The sequence below is a fragment of the Mustela lutreola genome, chromosome 9 (genome assembly GCF_030435805.1).
Source record: "Mustela lutreola isolate mMusLut2 chromosome 9, mMusLut2.pri, whole genome shotgun sequence".
In the NCBI taxonomy this organism is placed as follows: Eukaryota; Metazoa; Chordata; class Mammalia; order Carnivora; family Mustelidae; genus Mustela; species Mustela lutreola.
Window position 1 is genome coordinate 28,440,104 of NC_081298.1, and position 22,521 is coordinate 28,462,624.

The 22,521-nt window shown below is 51.8% G+C and overlaps 1 protein-coding gene across 2 annotated transcripts; it reads right to left on the reverse strand.

Moving 5' to 3' along the window:
• Positions 1 to 1,122: 1,122 nt before the first annotated feature.
• Positions 1,123 to 16,355, reverse strand: PDYN (prodynorphin). Of its 2 annotated transcripts, XM_059134035.1 has the most exons (4): positions 15,620 to 16,355; positions 14,315 to 14,371; positions 4,629 to 4,776; positions 1,123 to 3,327 (listed from the first exon to the last, which is right to left on the reverse strand). In XM_059134035.1, the coding sequence occupies exons 3-4, from the start codon at positions 4,755 to 4,757 to the stop codon at positions 2,683 to 2,685; spliced, it is 774 nt and encodes a 257-aa protein (XP_058990018.1). In that variant the 5' UTR covers positions 4,758 to 4,776; positions 14,315 to 14,371; positions 15,620 to 16,355; the 3' UTR covers positions 1,123 to 2,682. The 2 variants fall into 2 exon arrangements, with proteins under 2 accessions (XP_058990018.1, XP_058990020.1); XM_059134037.1 differs by lacking the exon at positions 14,315 to 14,371.
• Between the last annotated feature and the right edge of the window lie 6,166 nt (positions 16,356 to 22,521).

A 22,521-nucleotide genomic window follows, 5' to 3' on the forward strand; every position in this document is an offset into this window, starting at 1 on the left:
GTTTTTTTTGTTTGTTTGTTTTTTGGTTAGTTTTGGTATTGGTTGTTCACTTAACTTATTTGAGATACTTAGGAGCCATTTGTTTGCAAGCAACAGAAAATTCTGAAAAGGTTCCTGGGCTGGTAGACAGCAAGATCAGGACCCAATGCATCAAAGTGACAGAAACCTTAATTTCAACCCAACCTAAAGATAGAACTTCCCCACACTGAATTATTAAGGAGAAGCAATATGTTGTGAAATCCAAATTAAAATTTATTATCAATGTGTCAATTTTGGCACAGAGTAGGTAGTTGGAGGAGATAATCCCAACCTTAGTTTCCTTCCAACTTGATCCCATGAACAGCAAGAATGGAGTATTCCTCAAGAAAGATTTCCTGAACACCCTAGGGATATTCCTCCCCTCCTCCTATTATCCATTATTACTAAATCCCAGTCGTTCCCTTCACAATAATTACCATTAATTTAAATTTCACTTATATTTAATTTTAAATTCATTACATTTTATCTCTTTTACATTTAATTTTTAATTTTAGGTTCATATTTTTGTTTCCTCGTCTCCCCCTCATTGCCTACAATTTCCATAAGAGCTGAGAGCTTGTCCATTTTATTTTCCTGTATGTCCAGCACCTAGAAAAACACCTGCCACACAGCAGGCTTTCAATTAATTCTTTCTTGAATGAAGGAAAGAATGAAGGAGACCAACCTTCCTTGGCCCTATGTTTTCTAAGAAGTCACTCAGAAAGCCAGTGACTAAATGAGACTCATGAGGTCTGGAGCCACTGGACTCTTCTATACCAGCTCTATTTAACGGACATCTCCTTGATGCCATTTAATAAAGCATGTCATTTTAGTAAAGGACATTATGCCACACTCTCTACAGAGTTCTTCACCTTTGTCTGGAAACATCTGTCCCTCTTGCTTTAGTAATCCAGCATAGGAGACAGTCTCTGGGAGTCAGGGAGGTCTTTCTTTCACAGAAGAGGAAACTAAGGCTCAGAGAGGTCAAATAACTTACCCGATATCACACAGATCTCAAATTAAGGGTGATGGCATTCTAAAGATTGTGCTCTTTCTGTTAGCCTACACTTAGTTTCCTGACATGATTGTGTGTGTGTCTGTATGTCTGTGTCTGTGTGTGTCTGTGTGTTGTATTTTTCATTCCCCAGCACTCTTTTCTGCAAATGGTCTTTCTAAGCTCTGCGGACTGAGGCACACGTATACACACCCCGAGTCATCACCATCTTTCTTTTATTTATTGCACTGGAGGAGTATGAAATAACACAGGCCTGCTAAGGAATAAGCAAATTCTGGGTAAACTGCATAAGTGGGATTTTTTAAAAGCACACGAAGTAACCCTACAACAATCCATACATTTCAGAATATCATGAGGGACCTGGGGGTTGTGCGCGAAGAGGTACGCTCAGTAGCATCTTAGACAAATTAACTGAATTCAAGACCCTTTCCTCTCCTATCATGCCCAGCCTCCTGGATGCACGAACCAAGCTGTAGTGCCTAGGGATGCGCAAGCAAGAGCAACAGAGCGAGAGAGGAGACTTTGATCGAAACCGCAGAATTGGGAGGTCTCTGCCTCTGATTCTGGGTTATTTGAATCAAGGGAATTCATTTGGCCTCAAGCACTTAATCACTTCATGCCTCTTTCTGGTTTTATTCTGAGAATCAAGAGGAAAGAATCATCACAGGGGTTGAAGAACGCCTTTTTGTCTTTCTAGCTGTTGCTTCTGGATTCCCTTACCCAATGCCCAATGCATATGTTTGGCCAGATGGCTGAGACTCTTGGCGGCCAATTCAGCTGCTCAAGAACATGGTTGTGCTTAACCTCATCAACTTGACTCAGCTTTAGTTCATCCTGGGGTGGGAGTGTGCTGCCGATCTGTTTAATTAGTTTAATGAGGGCTGAGGGAACTGGTCCACATTTTGAGTTTGCTGCATAGAGCAAATTGGTTTGTCTTGCTCCCTTCCTGATCATTTCAGTATTCAGTGGGAAAACTGCTTTCATTACCATTTTGGAAGGGGTTTCTACGCCCTTCCTCTCCTGGGAGGAGTGGGGTGCTATCCAAGGTACCAACATGAACTAGAGTCCGGGAACTCGGTTTCTCAAGAGGTATGTTTCTAAATGAGGAGAACACAGGGGACACAACTGAACACGTGCCCACCAGAGGACCAAACTCTCTGATGTAGGACTTCCAAGAAAATGCAGTGTTTGAGCCTTTTACCTAAAGTATGGTCTCCGAAGTGGAGAGCACCAGGAGGTCCTTTAAGATTTGGGATGAAGTATTAGGATTTCTATTTGTTTCTTTATATTATTTTGCTATTTATCTAGAGGGATGAAGAACATGTCAGTCTGGATTCCTGGAACTGGGGAGTCACATTATTAAGGGGGTGCTTAATAGGAAAAACTGCTGTTGGCGATAGTTTCAGTGTTCTAGAGCTGAAGCCAAGCACTGAGCCTACTGGAGAGGGGAACCTCCATCTTCCTCCTCGCTAACCCCAGACAAACACTGTGCCCCAGACAGAAAAGAGACAGGCTGGGCTTGGGTGTTTTGCACACCAGGCTGAACTGAGCATTGGGAATGGGGGCTCTAAGGTAGGATGAATGAGGGCACGCCAATCTGCAAGGGTGTCAGGGGGAGCTCCTGACTTGACTCCACAATGGGGGGAGGATTACCCATCAAGAAGCTCTCCGGAGTAGGCATTGGGGTCTTCCTGAGACCGAGTTACTACCTTGAACTGGCGCCGGAGGAAACCGCCATAGCGCTTCTGGTTGTCCCATTTGAGCTTGGGACGGATGCGCCTCAGGAAGCCCCCATAGCGTTTGTATAGGTCCTCATGGCCCATTTTCTCCCCATCGCCCTCCCCATCTCCTTCCCCAGCAACCTCTGAGCTTCTCTTGGGGTATTTGCGCAGGAAGCCCCCATAGCGTTTGGCCTGTTCCTTGGGCCCCTCCCCATTGGAATCCAGTGCCCCAGCCTCCACATCATCATTCAGCTGGGTGTCCCCCAGCAGCTCAGACTCCCCTCCCTCCCCGAACCTGCCAGAGAGACCCCTGAGCCTCTCTGCCAGGCTCCTGCTCAGGGTGTCCTCCTCTGTCGGGGTGCTGAGGAGAAATCTGTTTTTCTCAATCTCCTTCAGGAAGGATCCAGAGCGCTTAGCCAGCTCACTATAGGGTTCCTCCCAAGCGGCCTTGGTCACCAAGTCTTCTTTGCCATTGAGCCCGAAGGTGAAGGGGGTGAAAAGAGACAGAAGGCCTTGGCATCTCTCCCACTCCTCAGCCGACAGCAGAGCAGACTGGCATTCCAGGGAACAAATCTACAAAACCCCAAAAAGACCAGAGTGGTAACATCACCCCCGTTGAACCGCCAAGTCCCGTGTACTCCTCTGCCCCAGTGAATCCCTTGTCCAATGTCAGAAAATCAAAAGTAGCTGCCCTTACTAAGCCCCAGGCTTCCCACTTTAATGCTCCCAGGGGTGCATGAAGGTAGGGGACGGTGCACCTGTGCACAAGATGAGGGAAGAGACATGGAGAGGCGAAACAGCTTTCCCAGGGAAACATGGCTACGAATGGCGATGCCAACATCCTAAGTAAGATCTTCCCAGAGTGCTCTGTGGGGCACTCACTCATCCTCTGAGCTCCTGACTCCAGAGAGAATACTTGGCTCTCGCCCCCTTTCCCAGGTGTGAAGGATGTAATAGACAAGGAAGCCATCCGGGATGGTGGAGAGAACACGTGTGAGGGGTCAGAAGGCTCAACAAACCCCAGGCGACAAAGTGTCTCCTTCACAGGAGTGCTGGGGGAATTCAAATGTGATCACGGTGATGGTCATGAGGAGGACAGTGACAACATGGGACAATTCTGGAACTTGGACGGAGGCAGGCTAACGCCACAAGCCCGCTTGCTTAACCAGGGAGCTCCCCTGTGATGGTCTGCCTCTCAGCGAAGAACAGCTAGAACCGTGTGTTTGGTCCCTCGCATTGTTATTTCAAAGAATCACGCCCATTTTGTGGATGTGGAGAATGAAGGCAGGCGTGTTCCAGAGTCTCGGAGTGAGAAAGTGACAGACCCAAAGCCTGGGCTCTGTCCACCACAACCTTGGAACCTTTAATCTCACCTGTATGCCATCAAGGGAGAAACACGTGGGGGAGCTGGATTCAAAGCAAAGCCAACAAGGCCAGGCCTAGAAATGCTAAGATCCAAGAGAAGGGTCCAGGCTTGGATCTTGTCGACCAGATCCGGGCATTTAGTTGTGGTTGGAAAGACCTCCTCGCATGGGAGTGGCTAGACTAGGAGGCGCCCTCAGCCTGGTGGGAAGAGGCCCTAGAAAGTTGCCATAGGCTGCGCGCTCCCGAAGCCAGCGCTGTCTCCTTAGTGACCCGCTTAGTTGCAAGGCATCAGTCTCCCTGGAAACCTGTGTCCGTCCCAGGCCTGAGCAAGCCAGGGCTGGTGAAGTCAGAGGTGGGGATAGAAGGGGCTGCAACCTGCAGTCTCGGGTGCCCAGGATAACCCCACAGCAGGATGGGTCTGGCACAGGTGGGACAAGTCTGCAGACCAGACGTACAGTGGCCCAAACTCCGCACACACACCCCCTTCCGCACACAGGCCCAGGACCTACCAGAGGGTCGACGGGCTTGGGCCCATCCTGGGTCTTCACAGCACAAAGGGAGCACTGGGATAAGCAGTCCGCCATGACCGAGGGGAGCACGAGGAGGCAGGCGGTCAGCACCAGCCCCTGCCACGCCATGCTGTCTCCTCTCTTCCTGCTGCGGAAGGAGAAAGAGAAGAGAAGGGATAGGTGAGCGCCTGCTCTGTCAGTGTCCGGAGCCATCCGGCCAACCCCGCTGGAAATACTGCAAGGCCGATAACCTCATTCCCATTTCACAGTCAGGAAAATAGAGGCCCCAGGAGGCACAGTGGTTGCCCAAGGCGAGGGATCAAGGAAGGGTATTAATGTGCTGAGTACCTGCTACAGGCCAGGAGCTTTCCCCCCATGCTCACACTTATCTGTATAATAGCTCCAGAGGTGGGCTGTGCTGTTTTCATCAGACAGGTGGGGAAGTTGAGGCTCAAAGGGGAAGAGATTGCCTGCACAGCTAGGCAGTGGACAAGCCAAGACTTGACCTGGGTCCGTAAACCTTCAAAACCCACTTTGCCCATTCCCCAAGCCAAAAGACACTCAGCACCTGTTTTCCTGGATTCTCTGAGGCCCCATCACCTGCCTTTGTCCCCACTCCTCAGCTTATCCCCAGGCCAGTCCTTTCTGCCTTGTAAGTTCTCTGGAATTTGCCTTTTTCACCCCAGCACTTCTACTTACTGTGGCCATCTACTTACTGTGGCCACCTCCTCCGAGCTGGCCTCCCTGCCTTCTTGGATCCCTTCTAAAATGCCCTGCTCAGCATGGCAATTCTGCGATCAGATCTGTTAGGTGGGGTCAGGCCTGGACCCCTTTCTAAATTATAGGAACACTCTCAGTCTCATCCCCTACACCCTAAGACTTGGTCCCAACCACATCGAGTTACTCGCAATTTCCCTAATAAATGTATCAGGCCCTGTCCCATCTCCAGTCCTTTGCATATGCTGTTCCCTCAGCCGGAAAACCCTTCCACTCCTCTTCTATTACCTGCTAATGTAGTCCCTACATTAGATGTCACTTCCTCCAGGGAACTTTTCCTGACCTCCGAGGCTGGATAGAATGTTCCTCCTTTTGCAATCACCCCAAAACTTGTGCCTCCTCCATCAAAATATTCCACCATTTGGTAATTATCTGAGTCTTCAGGCTTTGGCTCCATGAAGGCAGGAGTTGTGTCTTGTTTTCATCTCTCTCTGCATTCTTCAAACCTGCCAAGCTTGCTTCTACCCCAGGGCCTTTGCACATTCCATCCATGCACCTATCCCCCACCCCACCCCTCACCCCCGCCACAGTACTCTTAGCCGAGATCTTAACATGGTTTGTTCCTTCTTGTAATTAGATGAAGTCAATGTCAAATCGCCAGGGAGCTATCTGCAGCCCCCTGGATTTAAAGCTGCTTCCTGACTCCTCTTCCGTCACGCTGCTTTGTTGGCATCAGAGTACTCACCATCTCGTAGGATCCTATGGATTTGGTGTTGGTTTGCTGTAGTTCTTGGCAAGTATCATCGACCCCGCTAGAGTGTTAGCTCCTTCAGGGACCTGTCATGGTTCTGGCTGTCCCTGACCCACCCCTAGCACGCACATGCAGTAAATGCTAGGCATTAGAGTTCATGCATTGCAAATAGTGTGTTAAAACCTCTTCCTTTTATAATTAACTCCTTATAAAACAAATATCAAGACTCAGTGCCATTCAGAAGGGGGGCACAGGACCATTCTCCCAACTGGAAATAGGGAGTTCTTCTGAGACACTCCTCTCTGGGTGGGAGGCTCCAGGCTCTGCCCAGCCTGGTCTTTGCTGCCAGACACCCATCACACTGCTCTCAGGGACACTGTCCTCCTTCCCTCCTCCAAGTGTCCCGTGCCTGCCTTTGCTGCGAACTGCCCAGTTTGCTCAGGGGATCTAGCGGGTACCTCCCCACCACCCAAGCCCCTCGTTGTAGCTCAGAGGGTCTCCCTCTCAAGCACACAGTAGATCCTCTCCCATCCGCTACCCCTCCCCAGTATGCCTAGTAAGATCCCAGACAGCATTTACCAAGCCCTGCTGTCCATCATCCCATCTACTCCTCCCCAGCAAGGTGCCACTTCTGGTTCAGTGAATCACCCAAGTCCTACAGCAAGCGGAGAAGCTGGGGAGCGAGACTGTTCTGCTTGACTCCCCACACTTCTGTCCTTAATGACTACCATTTCCAGAGCATTGATTCATTAACAGCTGAACCCTCTGCGAGACCCAGAGGACCCAGTGCCCAGGGCCTTTGACTTGTATATTGTTCTCAATCCACCCACCAACTGTGGGAGGTGGGTATCATCACCCCCACTCTGTAGATGAGAACACTGGTGATCAGAGAGGCTTGACAGATCTCCTGAGGTCACACAGCGACTAAAGAAGAGAACCCAGGCTTCTCTTGAAGCTGGGCAAGTTCTGCTCCCTGAAGCAGGGAGGCTCAGGGAAGAAAACCCAGGGAAGTAGACATGGGTCCATCGCACCTCTCTTGCCCACCCTGGACAGTCTCGCTCTACCAGCTGCTGAGCAGCGTTGTCCTCCGGGAGAGTAAGCTGGACCTCTCATGTGCATATACAAAGCAGGCAGCTCCTGTTTTCTTCTTTATGGGCAATGGTGATGGTGGGGCTGGCCCCTTAGATCAGCAGTTATTTACCTGTTGTGGAGGAGGAGCCTACACGACACAGCTCCCCACCCCTAGGCTTCCCACACAGCTTGGCTGCCAAGGTAGGAGATCCTTTTTGTCCCAGGCAAAAATAGCGTCAGCAGATTTTCCTTTCATCCACTAACTTTATATTTAATAATTATCCTAGCTGATCAGACGGATGTTAAGTACTCATGATGTTCTAAATGATTCTCATGAATGAATTCATTTCTATTCATCACGACTCTCTGGGGTGGGTACTATTGTCACGCCCACTTTACAGATCGGGAAACTGAGTTCAGACACCTGTCAAGATTCTAGAGCAAGTAAGCGGCAAAGCTGGGATTTGCATCCCCAGTGGTCTGGCTCAAGCCCACTTTCTTAACCATGAGGTACTAGCCAGGCTCCCCCAGTCCACTGCCCACCCCCACCCCCAGCCTCCAGCTTCTCCTTCCAGGCAGCCGCCTCCTGGCTCCTCCAATCTTGCCAATCTGACTGCACCCCTGCTCTGCCTCCCGGCCTTTGAGAGGAACCCTGCCTCTTAGCCAGCTGCTCACAGGCTTTCCCACTAAGAGGAGCTGACGCTGACTAGCGTGCACTGCGTGCCAGGCCGTGCTGAGACCCACCTGCGTCTTAACCCATTTGCCTCCTAACAACCCCATAAAACAGGGACTACTATTCTTTCCATTCTACAAGCAGGGAAATGGAAGCACAGAGCTTACGTCATCTGTCTAAGGGATCCCAGCAAATGCATAGCACTGAGACTGGCTGGCTGTGAGCTTTGCCTGCAGGCATGACCGTGCCCACTGCAATTCCAACAAGAGTGCCCCATGTGCCCCGGGCTTTGCCCAAGGGACTCCCTCTGCCTGGAACACCTTTCTCACCCCACCCCCCATCTGCTCCCATCTGCCTCTGACCTGGCTAACTCTGATTTGTTCTTCAAAACTCAGCCTCTTTTGCCTCCTCCAGGAAGTCTGCCTGGATTAACCCCCTTGTCAGACCTCCCACAGTCACCTATGCTGGCTCTGTCACATAACTGCCTCTTGTTTTCTGAGTTCCCTGACCGGAGTGGGGTTGGGGTGGGGGGGACTTTATCTCTGCAAGTCAAAGTCGCTACAGGGAGAGTGTGTGGTGGGTTTGAGGATGACAAGGAGGCCAGGGTGGATGAGGGGGCATGAGGCAGGAGACTGGGGTAGAAAAGTAGACAGAGGAGCTGTGGCCAGATGGTGTGGGCCCCTGTAGGCCAAGGTGAGGAGTCTGCGTTTCGCTCTTACGCTATGAGAAGGTAAAGGCCGTCTGAGGACTGATGCTGAATGGATGAGTGAACAGCGTGCCCAGCGAGAGCAAGAGCTCCCCCAGGTTTGTTGAGCAGATACAACAGGCCACCCCTGGACGTCTGGGAAACCCAGTCTGAATATTTCTGGATCACGGCTCTGTGCCCCTTGAGAAACCTCACGGGGTCTGCGGTTGTCCAAGACCAACGTTGCTAAAGGAAATGTTGTGGAAACCAGGGAGCCAGGGGAGGGGAGGGGAGAGGAAATAAGAGAAGAGGGTGGACAGGAAGCGGAAGGGGGAGGAGGGATGAAGGGGGAGGGAAAGGCAGAAGAAGGAACCCGGTGATGTGCTGAATATTAGGGACTTGATTCTGAGGCTTTGATTTTTTTCCTTGACTTGCTCAAGGTGTGAGCAGAGTTGGGGTTCCTTGGCCCTGGAAGGACCTCTCACACACACTCCTCTCACACACACCCACACCCCACACACACACCCACACCCCACCGACATAGCCCTGGCCCCCTGAGCCTCAGTGGCTTTCCCAGGAAGAACTGGGGAGGGACGTTAATGGCATGGGGAACAAGCAGAGGGCTGCCCAGGGAGGGTCAGGGCAGTGATGGCGGGGTCAGGCAGGGTCAGGCAGGGCTGAGGCCTCTGGCTTCCTCCTCCTCAGCCCTCAGCTTTCTCCCTGCACAAGGCAAATGTCCAGAGGCTGCAGACCAGCTGCCTGAGGGACAAATTCAGCAAATAGGCACAAGGTGTTTTGCATGGCATAAGGATTTTTTTTTTTTTTAATTCTGTTGCCACCAATTTTAACTTGGGATGTTTTTATATTTCAAAATCTTAATTTCTGACCTATATTTAAAAATCAGAACTTCTGGGGCACCTGGGTGGCTCAGTGGGTTGAGGCCTCTGCCTTCAGCTCGGGTCGTGATCCCAGGGTCCTGGGATCTAGCCCCACATAGGGCTCTCTGTTCATTGGGGAGCCTGCTTTCCCCCCGCTCTGCCTGCCTCTCTGCCTACTTGTGATTTCTGTCTGTCAAATAAATAAATAAAATATTTTAAAAAAAAATCAGAAGTTCTGGAGACATTGGGCCTGCACTGCCATAGGGCAACCATTACCCAAGGGACACGTGCAGCCTGGTCACCACTGTCCCCACCCAGTGGCTTCCCTCACGTCTGCTGCTGAGCACCTGATAGACGGTTGACTGCAGTGCCTTCTCCAATAACTTGGAGAAGGAGTGTGGGGTCAGAAAGGAAAGGGGCGCCTCCAAGTCCTTCCTGACCCAGAAGTGGGATCAACAAGTCCTTAGTTCTGCGGATTCAAAACCCAACCCACCCCTTAGCCCCAGTCTGGGAAAATTACTTGACTTTGCTGTGTCTCCATCTTCTTGGTCACATAGTGGGGCTAATAATAATGTGTCAGGGGGTAGGCATAGGAATTAAGTAAGAGATCATGCACATGGCCCCCAGCCGGGTACCTGGCACGTAGTCAGTGCTTTACACAGCAGAATATGAAGGCTCCATTCAACTCTTAGTCTCTAGGGGTGCCAAAAGAAGACAAAAAGGAGTGAGAACACATGCCTGCAACACAGTTCAAAGACCAAAAACGAGTTGTTGAATGAATGAACGGCCATGTGTGTAGGGCCTACTGTGTGCCAGGCAGCACCGAACATTCCATATCCACAGTCACATCGGTCCAGTAACGGCCACCACAGCTCAAGAGCCTGCTAGGTGCCAGGCTGGGCGTTCCCACTTTACACACACAATTCTAATCCTCAGCACAGCCCTGGGGGCAGATGTCTTTATACCCTTTGTACAGAGGAGAATACTGAGGCTGGGGAAGAAGAAGTCGCCTGCCAGAGTTCGTTTGGTTTGTCAACGGGAGCTAGGCTTCTGACGAGATCTCTCTGGGTTAAAAGTTGACTCTAATAAAGACACGTGAGCCCGGAGCTCTTCCCCAGGCAATCCTATTTCCTTCCTATTGTAGGATAAACAAATTACTGAGCCCTGCCAGATGGGTCCTTTCACTTTTGTTGGGGGATTTGCTTAAAGTCATGCATCAGAAGTAGCCCTGCCTGCTTGTCAACCAGAAAGGCTAAGAAGAAATGGCACTTGGATGCTCAAGGTGTGTGGGGGCGGTAGGGGTCAGGGGGGATAGCGTCGGGCAGGCAGACCCCAGTGGAAAGTGCACATGGCCACCAGGGAAGGAGGGGCCCCCTCCATGGACTGAGTGGGCCCAGGGGCCTCCCCACAGCCCTCCCAAAGAAAAACCCTCTTTACTTGCAGGTCCCTGAAGGACTTCCTCAGCCCCTGCCTCGTGGGCTTTGTGACAGCCCAGGGAGGGAAGCAGAAGCTGGCGGGGAGGAGGGGGGATTCTCCCCTAAGAGGCAAGGAAATTTTGGACCCACTCAGCCTCCATAATCACATGATCCAATTCCTTCTACTAATTCTCTTTCTCTATACGTACACATCCTACTGTTTCCATGTCTCTGGAGAACCCCGAGAACACATCCAACACCCATCCCATCTGCTCATCATCGTAAGCGTAGGGTTGAGACAGGGATCAGAAGCCCAGGTGCCCCAAACTACAGACTAGCTGGTCTTCCATGGACCAAGTTCGCAGACCCCTGCTTTCATTGCTCTTATCACCATTTTTCTAATTCTGATTATTCTCATTGTTTTGAAGCTGACTTTCTTGAGAAAAATCAGAGAGCAGCCACCCCCCTCCCCAAGCCCTGGCTTCTGGCTTCTTGTCTGTGAAGGGGCCGCATCACCCCCTCCCCTGTGCCAGGGCCGCCCTGGTGACCCCCCCAGGCCCCAGAGTTCCTTGGGAGGGAAGGGACTGCCTTCCCCGCCCACTCATCTCCTGGCTGTGATATTTCTATATTGTAGGCAGAGGGCTCAGAGGAGCAGCAAGCATTAAAAAGCCAGCATGGAATAATAATGGCTTGATTTAACATTGCAATTATCTCTCCCAGCACTTTATCGCATATGATTATCCCTATTTGATAGAAGAGGAAATGGGAAAAGGTAGGAATGAAGTCACTTGTTTAAGGTCACAACATGAGTCAGGAGGGAAGTGGAGATAGAGGCCGGGCCTCCCACCCCCAGGCAGTGACTCGCACTGAGGAACTGGGGTTTCAATGACCCTCCAACAGCCTGCCCACGGCCTCATCTAGGAGCCTGGTGCTGCTGCTCTGTGCCAGGCCCATGGCCTCCCGCGGCCACCGCTGGGGCAGGTGCCTCCTTTACGGGCTTGGGTGGGAAGGGTGAGGACCAAGGGACCACGCACCCCAGGGTCCCAAGGGCATGTGTGGCTGAGCTGGGGTTCTCTGAGACCGTAGCATCCCTGCAGAAGGCATAGTTATGGGGCCAAACTCGCTTTCAGTCCCATTCCTGCATGTTTGCCCTCAGGAGAATCCAGGAAGTTGGCACAATGAGCCCCATTTTCCAGATGAGGAAAGAAGGTCCCAGAGAGGCAAGATCACCAGGTCGAGGCCGAGAGGCAAGGACACAGCAGAAGCAGACTTGAAAGTCAGTCTGCAGACCCACCCAGATACCATGCCTGAGGTGTGGGGTCACATTAAATGTCCAGCGGACCCTCCCACCAAACTCTCCCGTTCCTGAAGATGAGACTGTTTCTGGAGTTTTACCCTCCCCCACACCCAAAAGCATATAAAGTTCACCACTGCAGGTCTCCAGGGACTGGATCCCGAGAAGTGGCAGACAGCCCTTTCTTGTGAGGCCTTTAGGGTCATTAGCAAAGAATGGACTGTCCGCGGGGGAGGGGCGGGGAGGAGGGCTCGGGTCTCGGGTCTCGGATGGTCTCGGATGGAAAGTGAACCCCCGTGCAGTCCAGCAAGAATCAAAGCACAGAACGTGGGATACAGCCCTCTCTCCTAGGCCACTTGCTGTTCAGAGGACCAGAGTGAAACACGGCCCTGCACTCCATGGTCACGGCGGGGGGTGGGGGGTTATTAACTTTGTTTTTAAAAGAGTGATTTTTAAGAGCAGGAGTCACGTGAAACCCCCGCCCTTTGTTATTTGGCGCCATTAAGGGCCGGGGAGAAAGGCAAAGCAGGATGGGCCAGAGAGAGATGGGGACTGAGATGCAGAGAGACAGACTGAGAGGGAGACAGAGACAGAGAGGTGCGTGCGCCCAAAAGACAAGCAGAGGCTCTTGTGCACAGAGAAAGAGCTAAAGACACTAGAGAGGCTGGGAGATGATGGCGAACAGAGCAGGAGAGGGGATGGAACAAACAGGAGAAGGCACAGGAGGGAAAAAGGAGGAGGGGAGGGAACAGAAGCAGATTAGGGGAAGGCAGGCCAGGAGGGGACTTCCATTCAGCGCGTTGACCTACTGTGTGATCACAGACACCAATTCCTCCTCTTGCCAGGGGACCCGTGGGCCAACCACATAATAACTGCTCACTAAACCCTTCTCAGCTTAGACTGAACTGTCCACTAACAGGTCAAAGAGCCGAACGATGGTAGACAAATAGGTGGTCGATGGTAGATGATGGTAGGCAACCCTACCTAGAGCCTCCCTCTCCAGCCAGGGTGACAGCTGAATGACCTCCAGGAGAAGTCTCCTGAGCCAAGCCCGTGGCTGTGTCTCGTGGATCTAGGCCGTTTACCCTCCTGCCAGGAACATCAATCTGGACTTGGGCTGGGAGCGATTAACGAGACCCAACATTAAAGGACCCAGGACCCGTCTCCCTCTCCAGGGCCTGATCCTGGACTTCCTGTGTGTCTCCAGAAATATTTACTGCCAGCCACAATGGCGAGCCCCGTCTCGGTGAAATCGTTTTAGCCCTTTGTCAGGCGCGGTGAGATGAACCAACATTTATGGGCTGAGATGAGCGAAAACGGTGAGAGAAATCAGCTCGCTGACTGCGCTTTCTCAGACACACGTTGAAATCAAACCACCAACTATCGATCCCACTTCGAATGATGGAAGACATCTAATAAATACAACAATTGTGCAGGAATGGCCCAAGGAGGGAGGCAGGAGGAGGAGGGTAGGGAGGATCGATCAGGAAGAGACTTCATGATCCCGAGGCAACAGATGAAGAAATGGTCTTCTGTGGGTGCGGAGAGAATGGGACGGGGAGGGGAAGAGAGAGTCAGCGCCGCCAACTGAAATACTAGACCTATTTCCCGGACGTGGAGCAGGGCTTGATGGTGTAGGGGTGATAAAGGGTATTATAACCGACAGAGGGGGAAGGGACAGTGAGAACTTGAGCAGTCACTCTGGCATTTATTGAGTATCTACTGAATGCCAGGCATATTACAGTTTCCCGTGGGAGTCTCGCAATAACCTTCAGAGGTCATCACTATTATCCATACCATGTGGGTGAAGAAATGAACTCTAGACTACTGTCCCCAAATCACACAGCCAATGAGTGGTGAGACCTGAGATTTGAACCCTCGTCTGGGTTATTGTGAAACCCACATGAAGACAAAATATGGACCATTCCCAGCTCCCAGGAGTTATCTCAAGACGCTAATCCCTGTCCGTTTGGTTTAGGGTGATGGTAAATTTCTCAGCTAACCCCCCCCCCCCCCCCCACCGGAGCCAGTCCCTTTGCCTGCTCTGCTAAAACCTGCTAGGTTCCTCAGGAAGCATGGCAACACCCAACCCCCAGCTGCCGGCGGAGACACACCCATCACACGTCTAGCTCATCTGGGGCAAAGCAGTGGGCTTGAGATCCCGTCAGCAAACGCAAACCTCCCCCAGGCAGCCCAGCTCACCCCAGGGCTGCTGCAACAGCTCCCCCACGCAGATCTCAAAGCCTGGAGATTAATGACCTGCAGAAATAGAACAAAAGGCAAGGTGAAGTGGGATTGAGGGGAGGAAGAAAGGGGGAAAGAGGGAGAGATGGGGCCGTGGGAGGGGGAGGCCGGGGGTTGACATTCTGCAACGTTCGCAATGGATCTTGACTGGAACGCCTGTCAAATTAGAAAGACTTGTACATTTTACCAACCCTTGGAAGAAAGATGGTAATGAAGACTTTCAGTCTGTGGGAAGGGAATTGAAATCAGATCCAATAACCTGAAGAGCTTGTTTCCCCTGGGAAGGTTGGAGGCTTAATTAAGGAATGTTTGTAAAGCTTGGAGAGATTCTAGGTAAAAGGTACCCAGGAAAAATTACGAGGTCACAGAATTTACTATTCAACCTCCATGTCGTCACCAGGCTTTTCTTTCTTGCCTTTTTTTCTTTTCTCTGAAGCTCACCAGCTTTTTTGCTAGAGTCAAACTTCAGGATTCTAGAATACTTTCTTTGAACAAGGATATCTTTACCAGTGAGCAAATGGCTTTCCCATCTGAGCTTCTTTGTCCCTGCCCAACTGGGCTATAATTTACATGAAAGCAACAAGTCCTTGCGAAGGAAAATTGACAAGAAAAATCCTGTGAAGCCTGAGTCTCCTGACACGCTGTCACTCTCGTTTCCCTGTTCCTTCCCAACAAAATAGCCCCAAACTTCATTTCTGGGTAAATTATGTCAAAGGGAAACCACTCAAGCCAGCACCCTGTCAGCAATTAAACAGGATCGGAAAAAGAATGAAAAGGCTGAACTTGGTTTGTACATTGATGTACATGATACCCAGTAAATGCCAGAGCCCTGAATCTCATTAACGCCCCCCAGATCTTGTTCTGTAAGTCCGGCGAGAATCACTGACCTTTAAAACGGCCCTGAGTGGCTCAACTCACTTCTTCCACCCGGGGCATCCCATCCTCACATGGGAACCATGTGTGCCGACCACCGGGGAAGAAAGAAGACCCTGGAGCTAAAACCGAGGGGTGGTACTCTTGAGGGAGAAGAACCCACCTGTTTAAGCCGGGGCTGCGCTGAGGGAGGATTCCAAGAAACCGTCCGTCTCATGCCGACGGATCTGGGGGTTTGTAAACTAACCTCATAACTGTAACTCTGTCTACCGAATTATCAGACCCAGACCTGAAATCTCCCAGCCCGAGCTCTTATCACCCGCAGGTCCAGAGGACCGGGAAAAACAAATATCATCAAAAGAGAGATTCCCGTGCCCCTCTGGATATTACCTGTGCTCTTCTTTGTCCCTGGGCAGCTTCTGGCCGAGCAGGTCGGAGGGTGGTGGTAGGTGCCTGGGTCAGGACTCGGGGTCTCCCTGACTCTGGCTCGGGAGGAGGTGCCAAAGAGGCGGCTGTGAGCACCACCAAAGCCCCTCAGAATGGCAGTTCTGGTGCCTCACCCCCCCCCTTTTATGGACTGGAGCCTCCCCCTGTCGCTCAGCCCTTGCTGAGCACAGGCTGCTGGGAGCCAATGGGGAAGTAGCTCAGAGCAGTCAGAGGCACAGACCCCCAGGCCCTTCAACTCGAACTCCCTGGGCCCCACACAATAGGCTTCTCTTCGTGACAGGGGATGTGGAGGAGGAAGGCAGCCGTGCAGGGAGGGGGCTGGATCCTGGGTGTAGTGCTGTTTGTCACTTGAAATCCGGCCACTTCAGTCTTTGATGCGTTTCCAGGAGAGTGTCAGAGAAAAAAGAGAGAGAGAGAGAGAGGTAGGGGAGGACAGAGACAGAAAGAGTTGGAGAAAGAAAGACACAGAAAGAAAGAGACAGAGAGATAGAGAGACAGATGGAGACACAGAGAGAGATAGAGTCAGACAGATCTGGAGACAGAGAGAGGGAGTCAGACAGACATGGAGACAGATGGGGACACAGAGAGAGAGAGGCAGCGAAACAGAAGATTCAGAGACATGGAAAGAGAAAGAGACACTGTCAGAGAAATAGGGCGTGATACAGACGAGAAAGAGTTGGGAAAACGGAGACACGCGGAGTGCCAGAGATGGGGCCGTCCAGAGAGATGGGGAAACCGGAGGGAGAGTCAGAGGAAGAGAGAGAAGGAAACCAGGAAAGAGGACAGGCTCGGATAAGGAGATCTAGAGACAGCAGAAGAGGCAGAGAGCCCCCGCCTAGGGAAGCGATGAGAAGGGGAGGGCAGCCGGCGCCAGTGCCCTGTGCCGTGTGCCACGGTAGCTCCGCGTGCCGCTGCTCACGCGTGTGCTGGAATGTTTTTGTGTGCACACTTGCCTGCACCCACTGTCGACTCTGGTACATGCCTGGGCTGGTGCCAGGCACAACCAGCCCTGGCAGGAGCTCAGCCCTTCCCCGGCAGCCAGGAGCTGCAGTTTACTTTTCTCTGATGGCAACACAAAATGAATGATCATGAAATCCCCCTCAAAATATGGGCTCCGATGTGCCTTTGCCTGCACTCCGGGTGGGGGGCATCCCTACCTCCTGGAAGCCCTCCGTCCACGCCAGCAGCAGCTTGAAGGCTGCGTTCTCATGGCCACAAATACCCTCCAGAGCATTCTGAGGGGGGTGGGCTCTGAGTTTGGGAGAGCACATGCTTCTCGCCTCAGTCCACAGCAGACGCGCAGTTTGTGGGGGGAGGCATGACTGTTTCAGAAGACTGGCAGGGGCTGCCCGTTCCCTGGGCACCAAGGCTGTACCAGGCCCTCGGCCAAAGCTGGCGGGTTGCATCCTCACCACCTGGCCCGACAGTGAATATTATTCCCATCTTGCAGGTGAGGAAAGAGAGGTTTCAGAGCTGACAAATGTCCCCAAAGACAGACAGCAAGTTCAGTTGTCAAGCTAGGGAGGAACAGACGCAGGCTGGCCTGAGCCCAGAGTCCCCTGCTCACTCCCTCAGCCCCCCCCCCGGGTGCGAAGCCCCAGTCTCCCCACGCAGAGGTGTGGGGACCCCGTGCTGTGCTCTCTGGGACTATCCGCCCCCCCAACTCCGCCCCCATCCAAGGTAGAACAGGGCTGCAACTCAGAATACCGGAGATGTGGGTTTGCTTCCCAGCTCTGCCAGCTCACCGGCAGACAGAGCTTGGACAAGTTTCCAACTTCAGGTTTAGTCGGCTTATCTATAAAATGGGGATAATGGTCTCTAGCTCATCGGGCTCTTGTAGGGGGTGAAACAGGGTGTGGACAGCATCACTTAATGCAGCCAATCCTTAACGAGGGCTCCATCACCATCTATCCTCGTGATAATCCCACCGTTCCTGCTCCGATGCGCCAGTGTTCTCCATTCTCTGGACGCTGATCCATGTTCTCAGGCAGCATGTGGGGGCTGGTCAGCAGGGGCAAAGGACTTCAGAAGTCAGTGTGGAAGCCCCCGTCCCCAGTGTCCAATGGCCACGGCCCAGGCTCAGTGAGTGCTTGTGTTCCCTCCAGAAGATCCAGAGGACTTAGGTGCCACCCCGGGAATCTGGGGGCCTTGAGCTGCAGCTGCTTCTTCCTCCCTAAGGCCAACTCCATCCTCAGTCTCTCTCCATCCTCCTTATTCTTGACCTCATGCTCAACCTCCCCACCTCAACCTCCACAAGCTCTTGGTGATAACCTTGGAATAGACGAAGGCTCTAGGAGATAGAGTACAACAGCTCCCATTCCTGGGAGTCAGCAGGTACCCAAATAGAGGAGCAGGGGCCTCTCTTGACCATTGTTCATCGTAAAGAGGAGTAAGGACAGCCAGGAGAAAGACATGGCAGGTAATCCCGCTTTACACCATCAGGGTTTGGCATCCTTCCCCCCTGGAGCCTATTGTGAGCCTCAAAAAACAAATGGTTTATTCATCTGCTTTTCCTTTCCTTCTGCAGCATCCTTTACGCAGGACAAGACCAGGAGCAGCTTTCTCCCATAGTCCTAGAGAAGCTTGTCATAAAGCCCATCCCTCCCCCAGACTCAGGGATGCTCGAGGTCACATCCCAACCCCACTGGCAGCAGCACGTGGGATGGGGGCCCATGGAATTGCAGGCTCGCTTGGGCTCAAACCCTCATGCTCCCACTTACGTGCTATGTGGCAACTGATGGATTCCCTCACCTCTCGGGGCTCCTGAGTCATCTGAAGATAGGCGGACAACACTAGCTCCATGCAGACGTCGGGACTCAGAGCTCTGTCATGCTTTCTTCCCTGCATGACGAGGCTCTAATTTGGATCTTGAAGTGGGCCAAAAGCAAACACTGAAGAGAAGAAAATATTTGCAACAACCAGCCCTTGAATCGTTCTGTTAGGAAGGAGCAAAGAAGAACTTGGCAGAGGGCAGACAAGTAGAGCCAGCATTTCTTAAGTCCCTCCCCCATGTCAGGCCCTGTGGTGCCACGTTCACAGTTAGTACCCCGCCTGATTTCCCCAGTACTCCTGCCATCAGCTGCACACCATACCCCCACCCTTTTGGCTGGGAGAGGGTAGGCCATGGGCACGGAGCTATGCAGGCAGGGGGCAACATGGCAGAACAGAGTCTGAAACCATGTCGCTGGGTCCCAGGTGTGTGCCCCAGGCCCAGGTGCTACTGCTTCCCACCATCTCTCCGCCCTGCTTCTGTCTCATCTCGAAGCTCTCTGTATTTTCTCTCTTCACCTGTTGCTCTGGGAACACAGGAGCAGCTGACCTGGATCACTCCGGGGCCCTTGGGTGGAATTCAGTGCCTGTCTCCAGCTGGCTTCCAGGCCCCTGGCAGCTCTCCTGCAGAGCCTGCTGCCGTGGGAACAGGGACAAGGAAATCAGAAGCTGTGCTGGAAGAGTTCCCCTGCTCAACCTCTCCGTCTCTGTCTCCCCCTCCCCCACCCTCTGTCTCCTACTTTCATATCCAAATGTCACCAGGAGCCCTTCTGTGCTTGGCCCTGAGAGGGAAGTGTGCCACACCCAACTTTGTCTCTGCACTCATGGTCCAGGGTGGGGGGCGATGGAGGTGTGGGAAGTGTCCAGCAGTGTGACAAGGACCGGCCTGGGAGGTGACCTGGAATTCCATGGGAAAACAGAAGAGGGGCTCCCAACCCAGCTGGGGTGGTGGGGGAGGGGAAGGTTTCCTAGAGGACAGGAGAGCTAAGTGAGAAACCATCACGAGTAGGAGTTGTCCAGGCAAAGGGGCGGAGAGGACATCCAGGCAGAAAGAAGAGCTCAGGCTAAGGCCGAGAGGCAAGGAGAGAAGAGGAGGATGTCATTCTCCTAAACACTCATGCTTGACTCCCCTCTTTCTCTGCCCCACATCTGATTCATCAGAGGTCTTCGCAGCCGTGGCTCTGTCACCCTGGGCTAGCCCTCCCCACTTCTCTCCCTGGCTGCTGCTTCAACCCCCTCTCCTACCTACTACTGGCTCCTCTGCAGCCAGAGAGTCTTTTTTAAAAATATACCTCCAAGGGCATCTGGGTGGCTCGGTGGTTTAAGCATCTGCCTTTGGCCCAGGTCTTGATCCCGGGGCCTGGGACTGAGTCCTGCATCGGGGTCCCTGCTCAGCGGGAAGCCTGCTTCTCCCTCTCCCTCTGCCTCTGCCTCTGCCTCCATTTATGTGTGTGCACTCTCTCTCTCTCTCTCAAATAGACAAATAAAATCTTTTTTAAAAATTAAAAAATGATAAAAATAAAAATGTACCTCTGATTGTGCTACATCCCTTTTAAAACACTCTGGTGGTTTTCATCAGCTTGGAAGAAGCTCCATGTTCCTCATGGGTGGGACCTGCTCTCAGCTGACCTGTCCCCAGTTCACTGCTTCTGGGAGGCACCTGGAGCCGGTGAACTCACAGAGACAGAAAGGGGAACAGAGATCACCAAGGGGCACATTATTGCTTAAAGGGCACAGAGTTTTTGTTTAGGGTGATGAAAACATTCTGGAAATAGACAGCAGGGATGGAGGCACAATACAATGAAAGAACTTAAGGCCGCTGACCTGCACCCTTTTAAATGGCTCAAAATGGAGGGGCAGGACAGATGCAAGAAAGTGTCTATTTTCCTAGTCGAGGAGGGCTCTCAGGTAACAATCAGGAGAAAGCAGTTGTTCTTCTTCAAGCCAAGAGACACAGGCCGATGCCAACGGCAGAGTTGATGAACTGAAATTGGAGAGAACTTCCCACATCTGGAGCCCGCCCTTGACCTCTGCTACCTCTCGAACAGAAGGTCAATGGTGGGAAATGGTTTTGCCCAAGTGAAGAAGAGAAGAACCTTCCGTCTCCAATCACCCAAATCTCATCACAGCCACCACGCATCCAGTTTCCATCAGGTTCTAGCTGTGTCCCCTAAACCACCTCATGTACCCCTCATAAGTGCCCTATGATGTAGAAACCACCACATCCACTTTACATATGAGGAAACTGAGCTCAGAGGAGGGCATCTCTTGCCTAAGGTTGCATTGCTAGGATAGAAGCCCCAGTCTGTCCGCCTGGAAAGCCAGGGCTCTGCACTCATTGTTGCTGCTCTCAAAAGACTCCAGTTCTTATATTTCTCAAGAGCAGCCCGGACACCAGCAGGAAGACAGATCTATCAATGGATTCTAGATATTTGATCCGAAATGAGAGCCTTAACATGAGAGCTGCCCCTCGTCATCCCAAAAGCTCCATGAGGTCCATGACCCCTAATAATAGCTCCTAATGAGAAGTAAGGTTCTTTTTGCCAAAGGGAGAGTTTAAATTGCTTTATTCTCAGTCTGTGAATCTCACAGTTTCACCTAAATCCTATTACACTGGCAAGTTGCTACCTTTTCTGCATTCATTCCATAAAACGCTCACAGAGTACATGCCATAGGCCAGGTTCTCTGCTAAATACCCAGGGGTACAGCGGAGAAGACTCAGTCCCAGCCATCTGGGGATCACAGTGGGCAGGGGGGATAGAAAGAGAACAGTTAATTTCAATACATTGTGGAAAAGTCTGAGATGGGTGTGACTGTGGCATCACAGAGGAGAGGTACCTAAGTCAGCCTAGATAATAAGGGGAGTCATCTGAGAGCTGAAGCCTGAGGCTGGGTTTTGAAGACTAAGTAGGAGTATGCCACGCTGATAGGTCAAGGCTGACTGCAGATGAAAGACACTATATCAAGCTTTCATCAATGAACAGAAATTTAAGGTAGCAAATTGGGAGATTAAAGAGGAGCTGTTGGTGGGGGGCATCTGCTGGAGGACTAGACTGTTAATATGGGGGTCCCCATAGAGCCCCAGCCCTGTGGCCCACATAGTCAGAGAGGGAACAACCTGTCAAACCAGATGAATCCAAATTGTCATCTTAGTGATGGGGAAGTAAAGCCCGGAGAAGCGGTAGTACCATCAAAGTCATACAGCCACCGCACGGCCAGAGGGACCTGGAGCTTGGTTATTCCCCTTGTATGGCACTGGTTCTGCCAGTCTACCTCAGCCCTTTTCCATCCTATCCTGGGGCTTATCCTGCCATGGTTGGGGCTCAGCTGGAGCTGGGGATGGTGGCTGGTGCAGGCCAATGGTGGTAGTCTGACATGGTGGGGAAGGTTCAGGCCCTGGAGTCAGGCAGACCTGAGTTCTCTTCCTGGCCCCAGTCCTCCTGGCTGTGTGACCTCGGGAAAGTTACTTTACCTCTCTGAGCTCCAGTCACCTCCTCTGTGAAATGGACATAGTGATAGTATAGAGTAGTGATGAAAATGCAGCTGATATATACAAAAAGCATACAGCGGGTACTTTCTAAATGGAGCTCATACTAGTTTTACAATATTACTGCTGATTTATATACCACTATTATTATTAATAGTAGCTCATCTTCCCCAGTTCAGGAGAAAAAAATATTTGAAAAATGTCCTCTATTTCCTTCTCTTCTCTTACATGACAGCACCATCAAAACACCTGCTTTCTAAGTGCTTCCCCATCCTGACCCCCCTCCAGGAGGTCCTCAGATACTTAGAGCCAGAGACCCACAAGGACCCTCAGGACCACACCCATAGATTCACACCAAATACTACTGATGCTACACACATGGATAAGAAGAAACACACACAAACACAATCACATACACAGACCCTCCCCAGCACTTTGGACTCACACACAAATTCAGAGACACAACCCACCCAAACGCACCCACAGCAGCCACAGGCAAACATACCCTCTTCACCAGGCACACCCCACATCCTCACAGTTGTGGGACACACTGAGGATATTAAAACTTGCAAGAAATGGAAGATGGAGC

What these genes read in the sequence shown, in the direction of transcription:
- PDYN (XM_059134037.1), bottom strand. Translation starts at nt 4,757, where the DNA reads ATGGCGTGGCAGGGGCTGGTGCTGACCGCCTGCCTCCTCGTGCTCCCC. An exon ending in CCAAGCCCGTCGACCCTCTG is followed by an intron (nt 3,328 to 4,628) that starts GTAGGTCCTGGG and finishes GGGGTTTTGTAG; the next exon opens with ATTTGTTCCCTGGAATGCCA.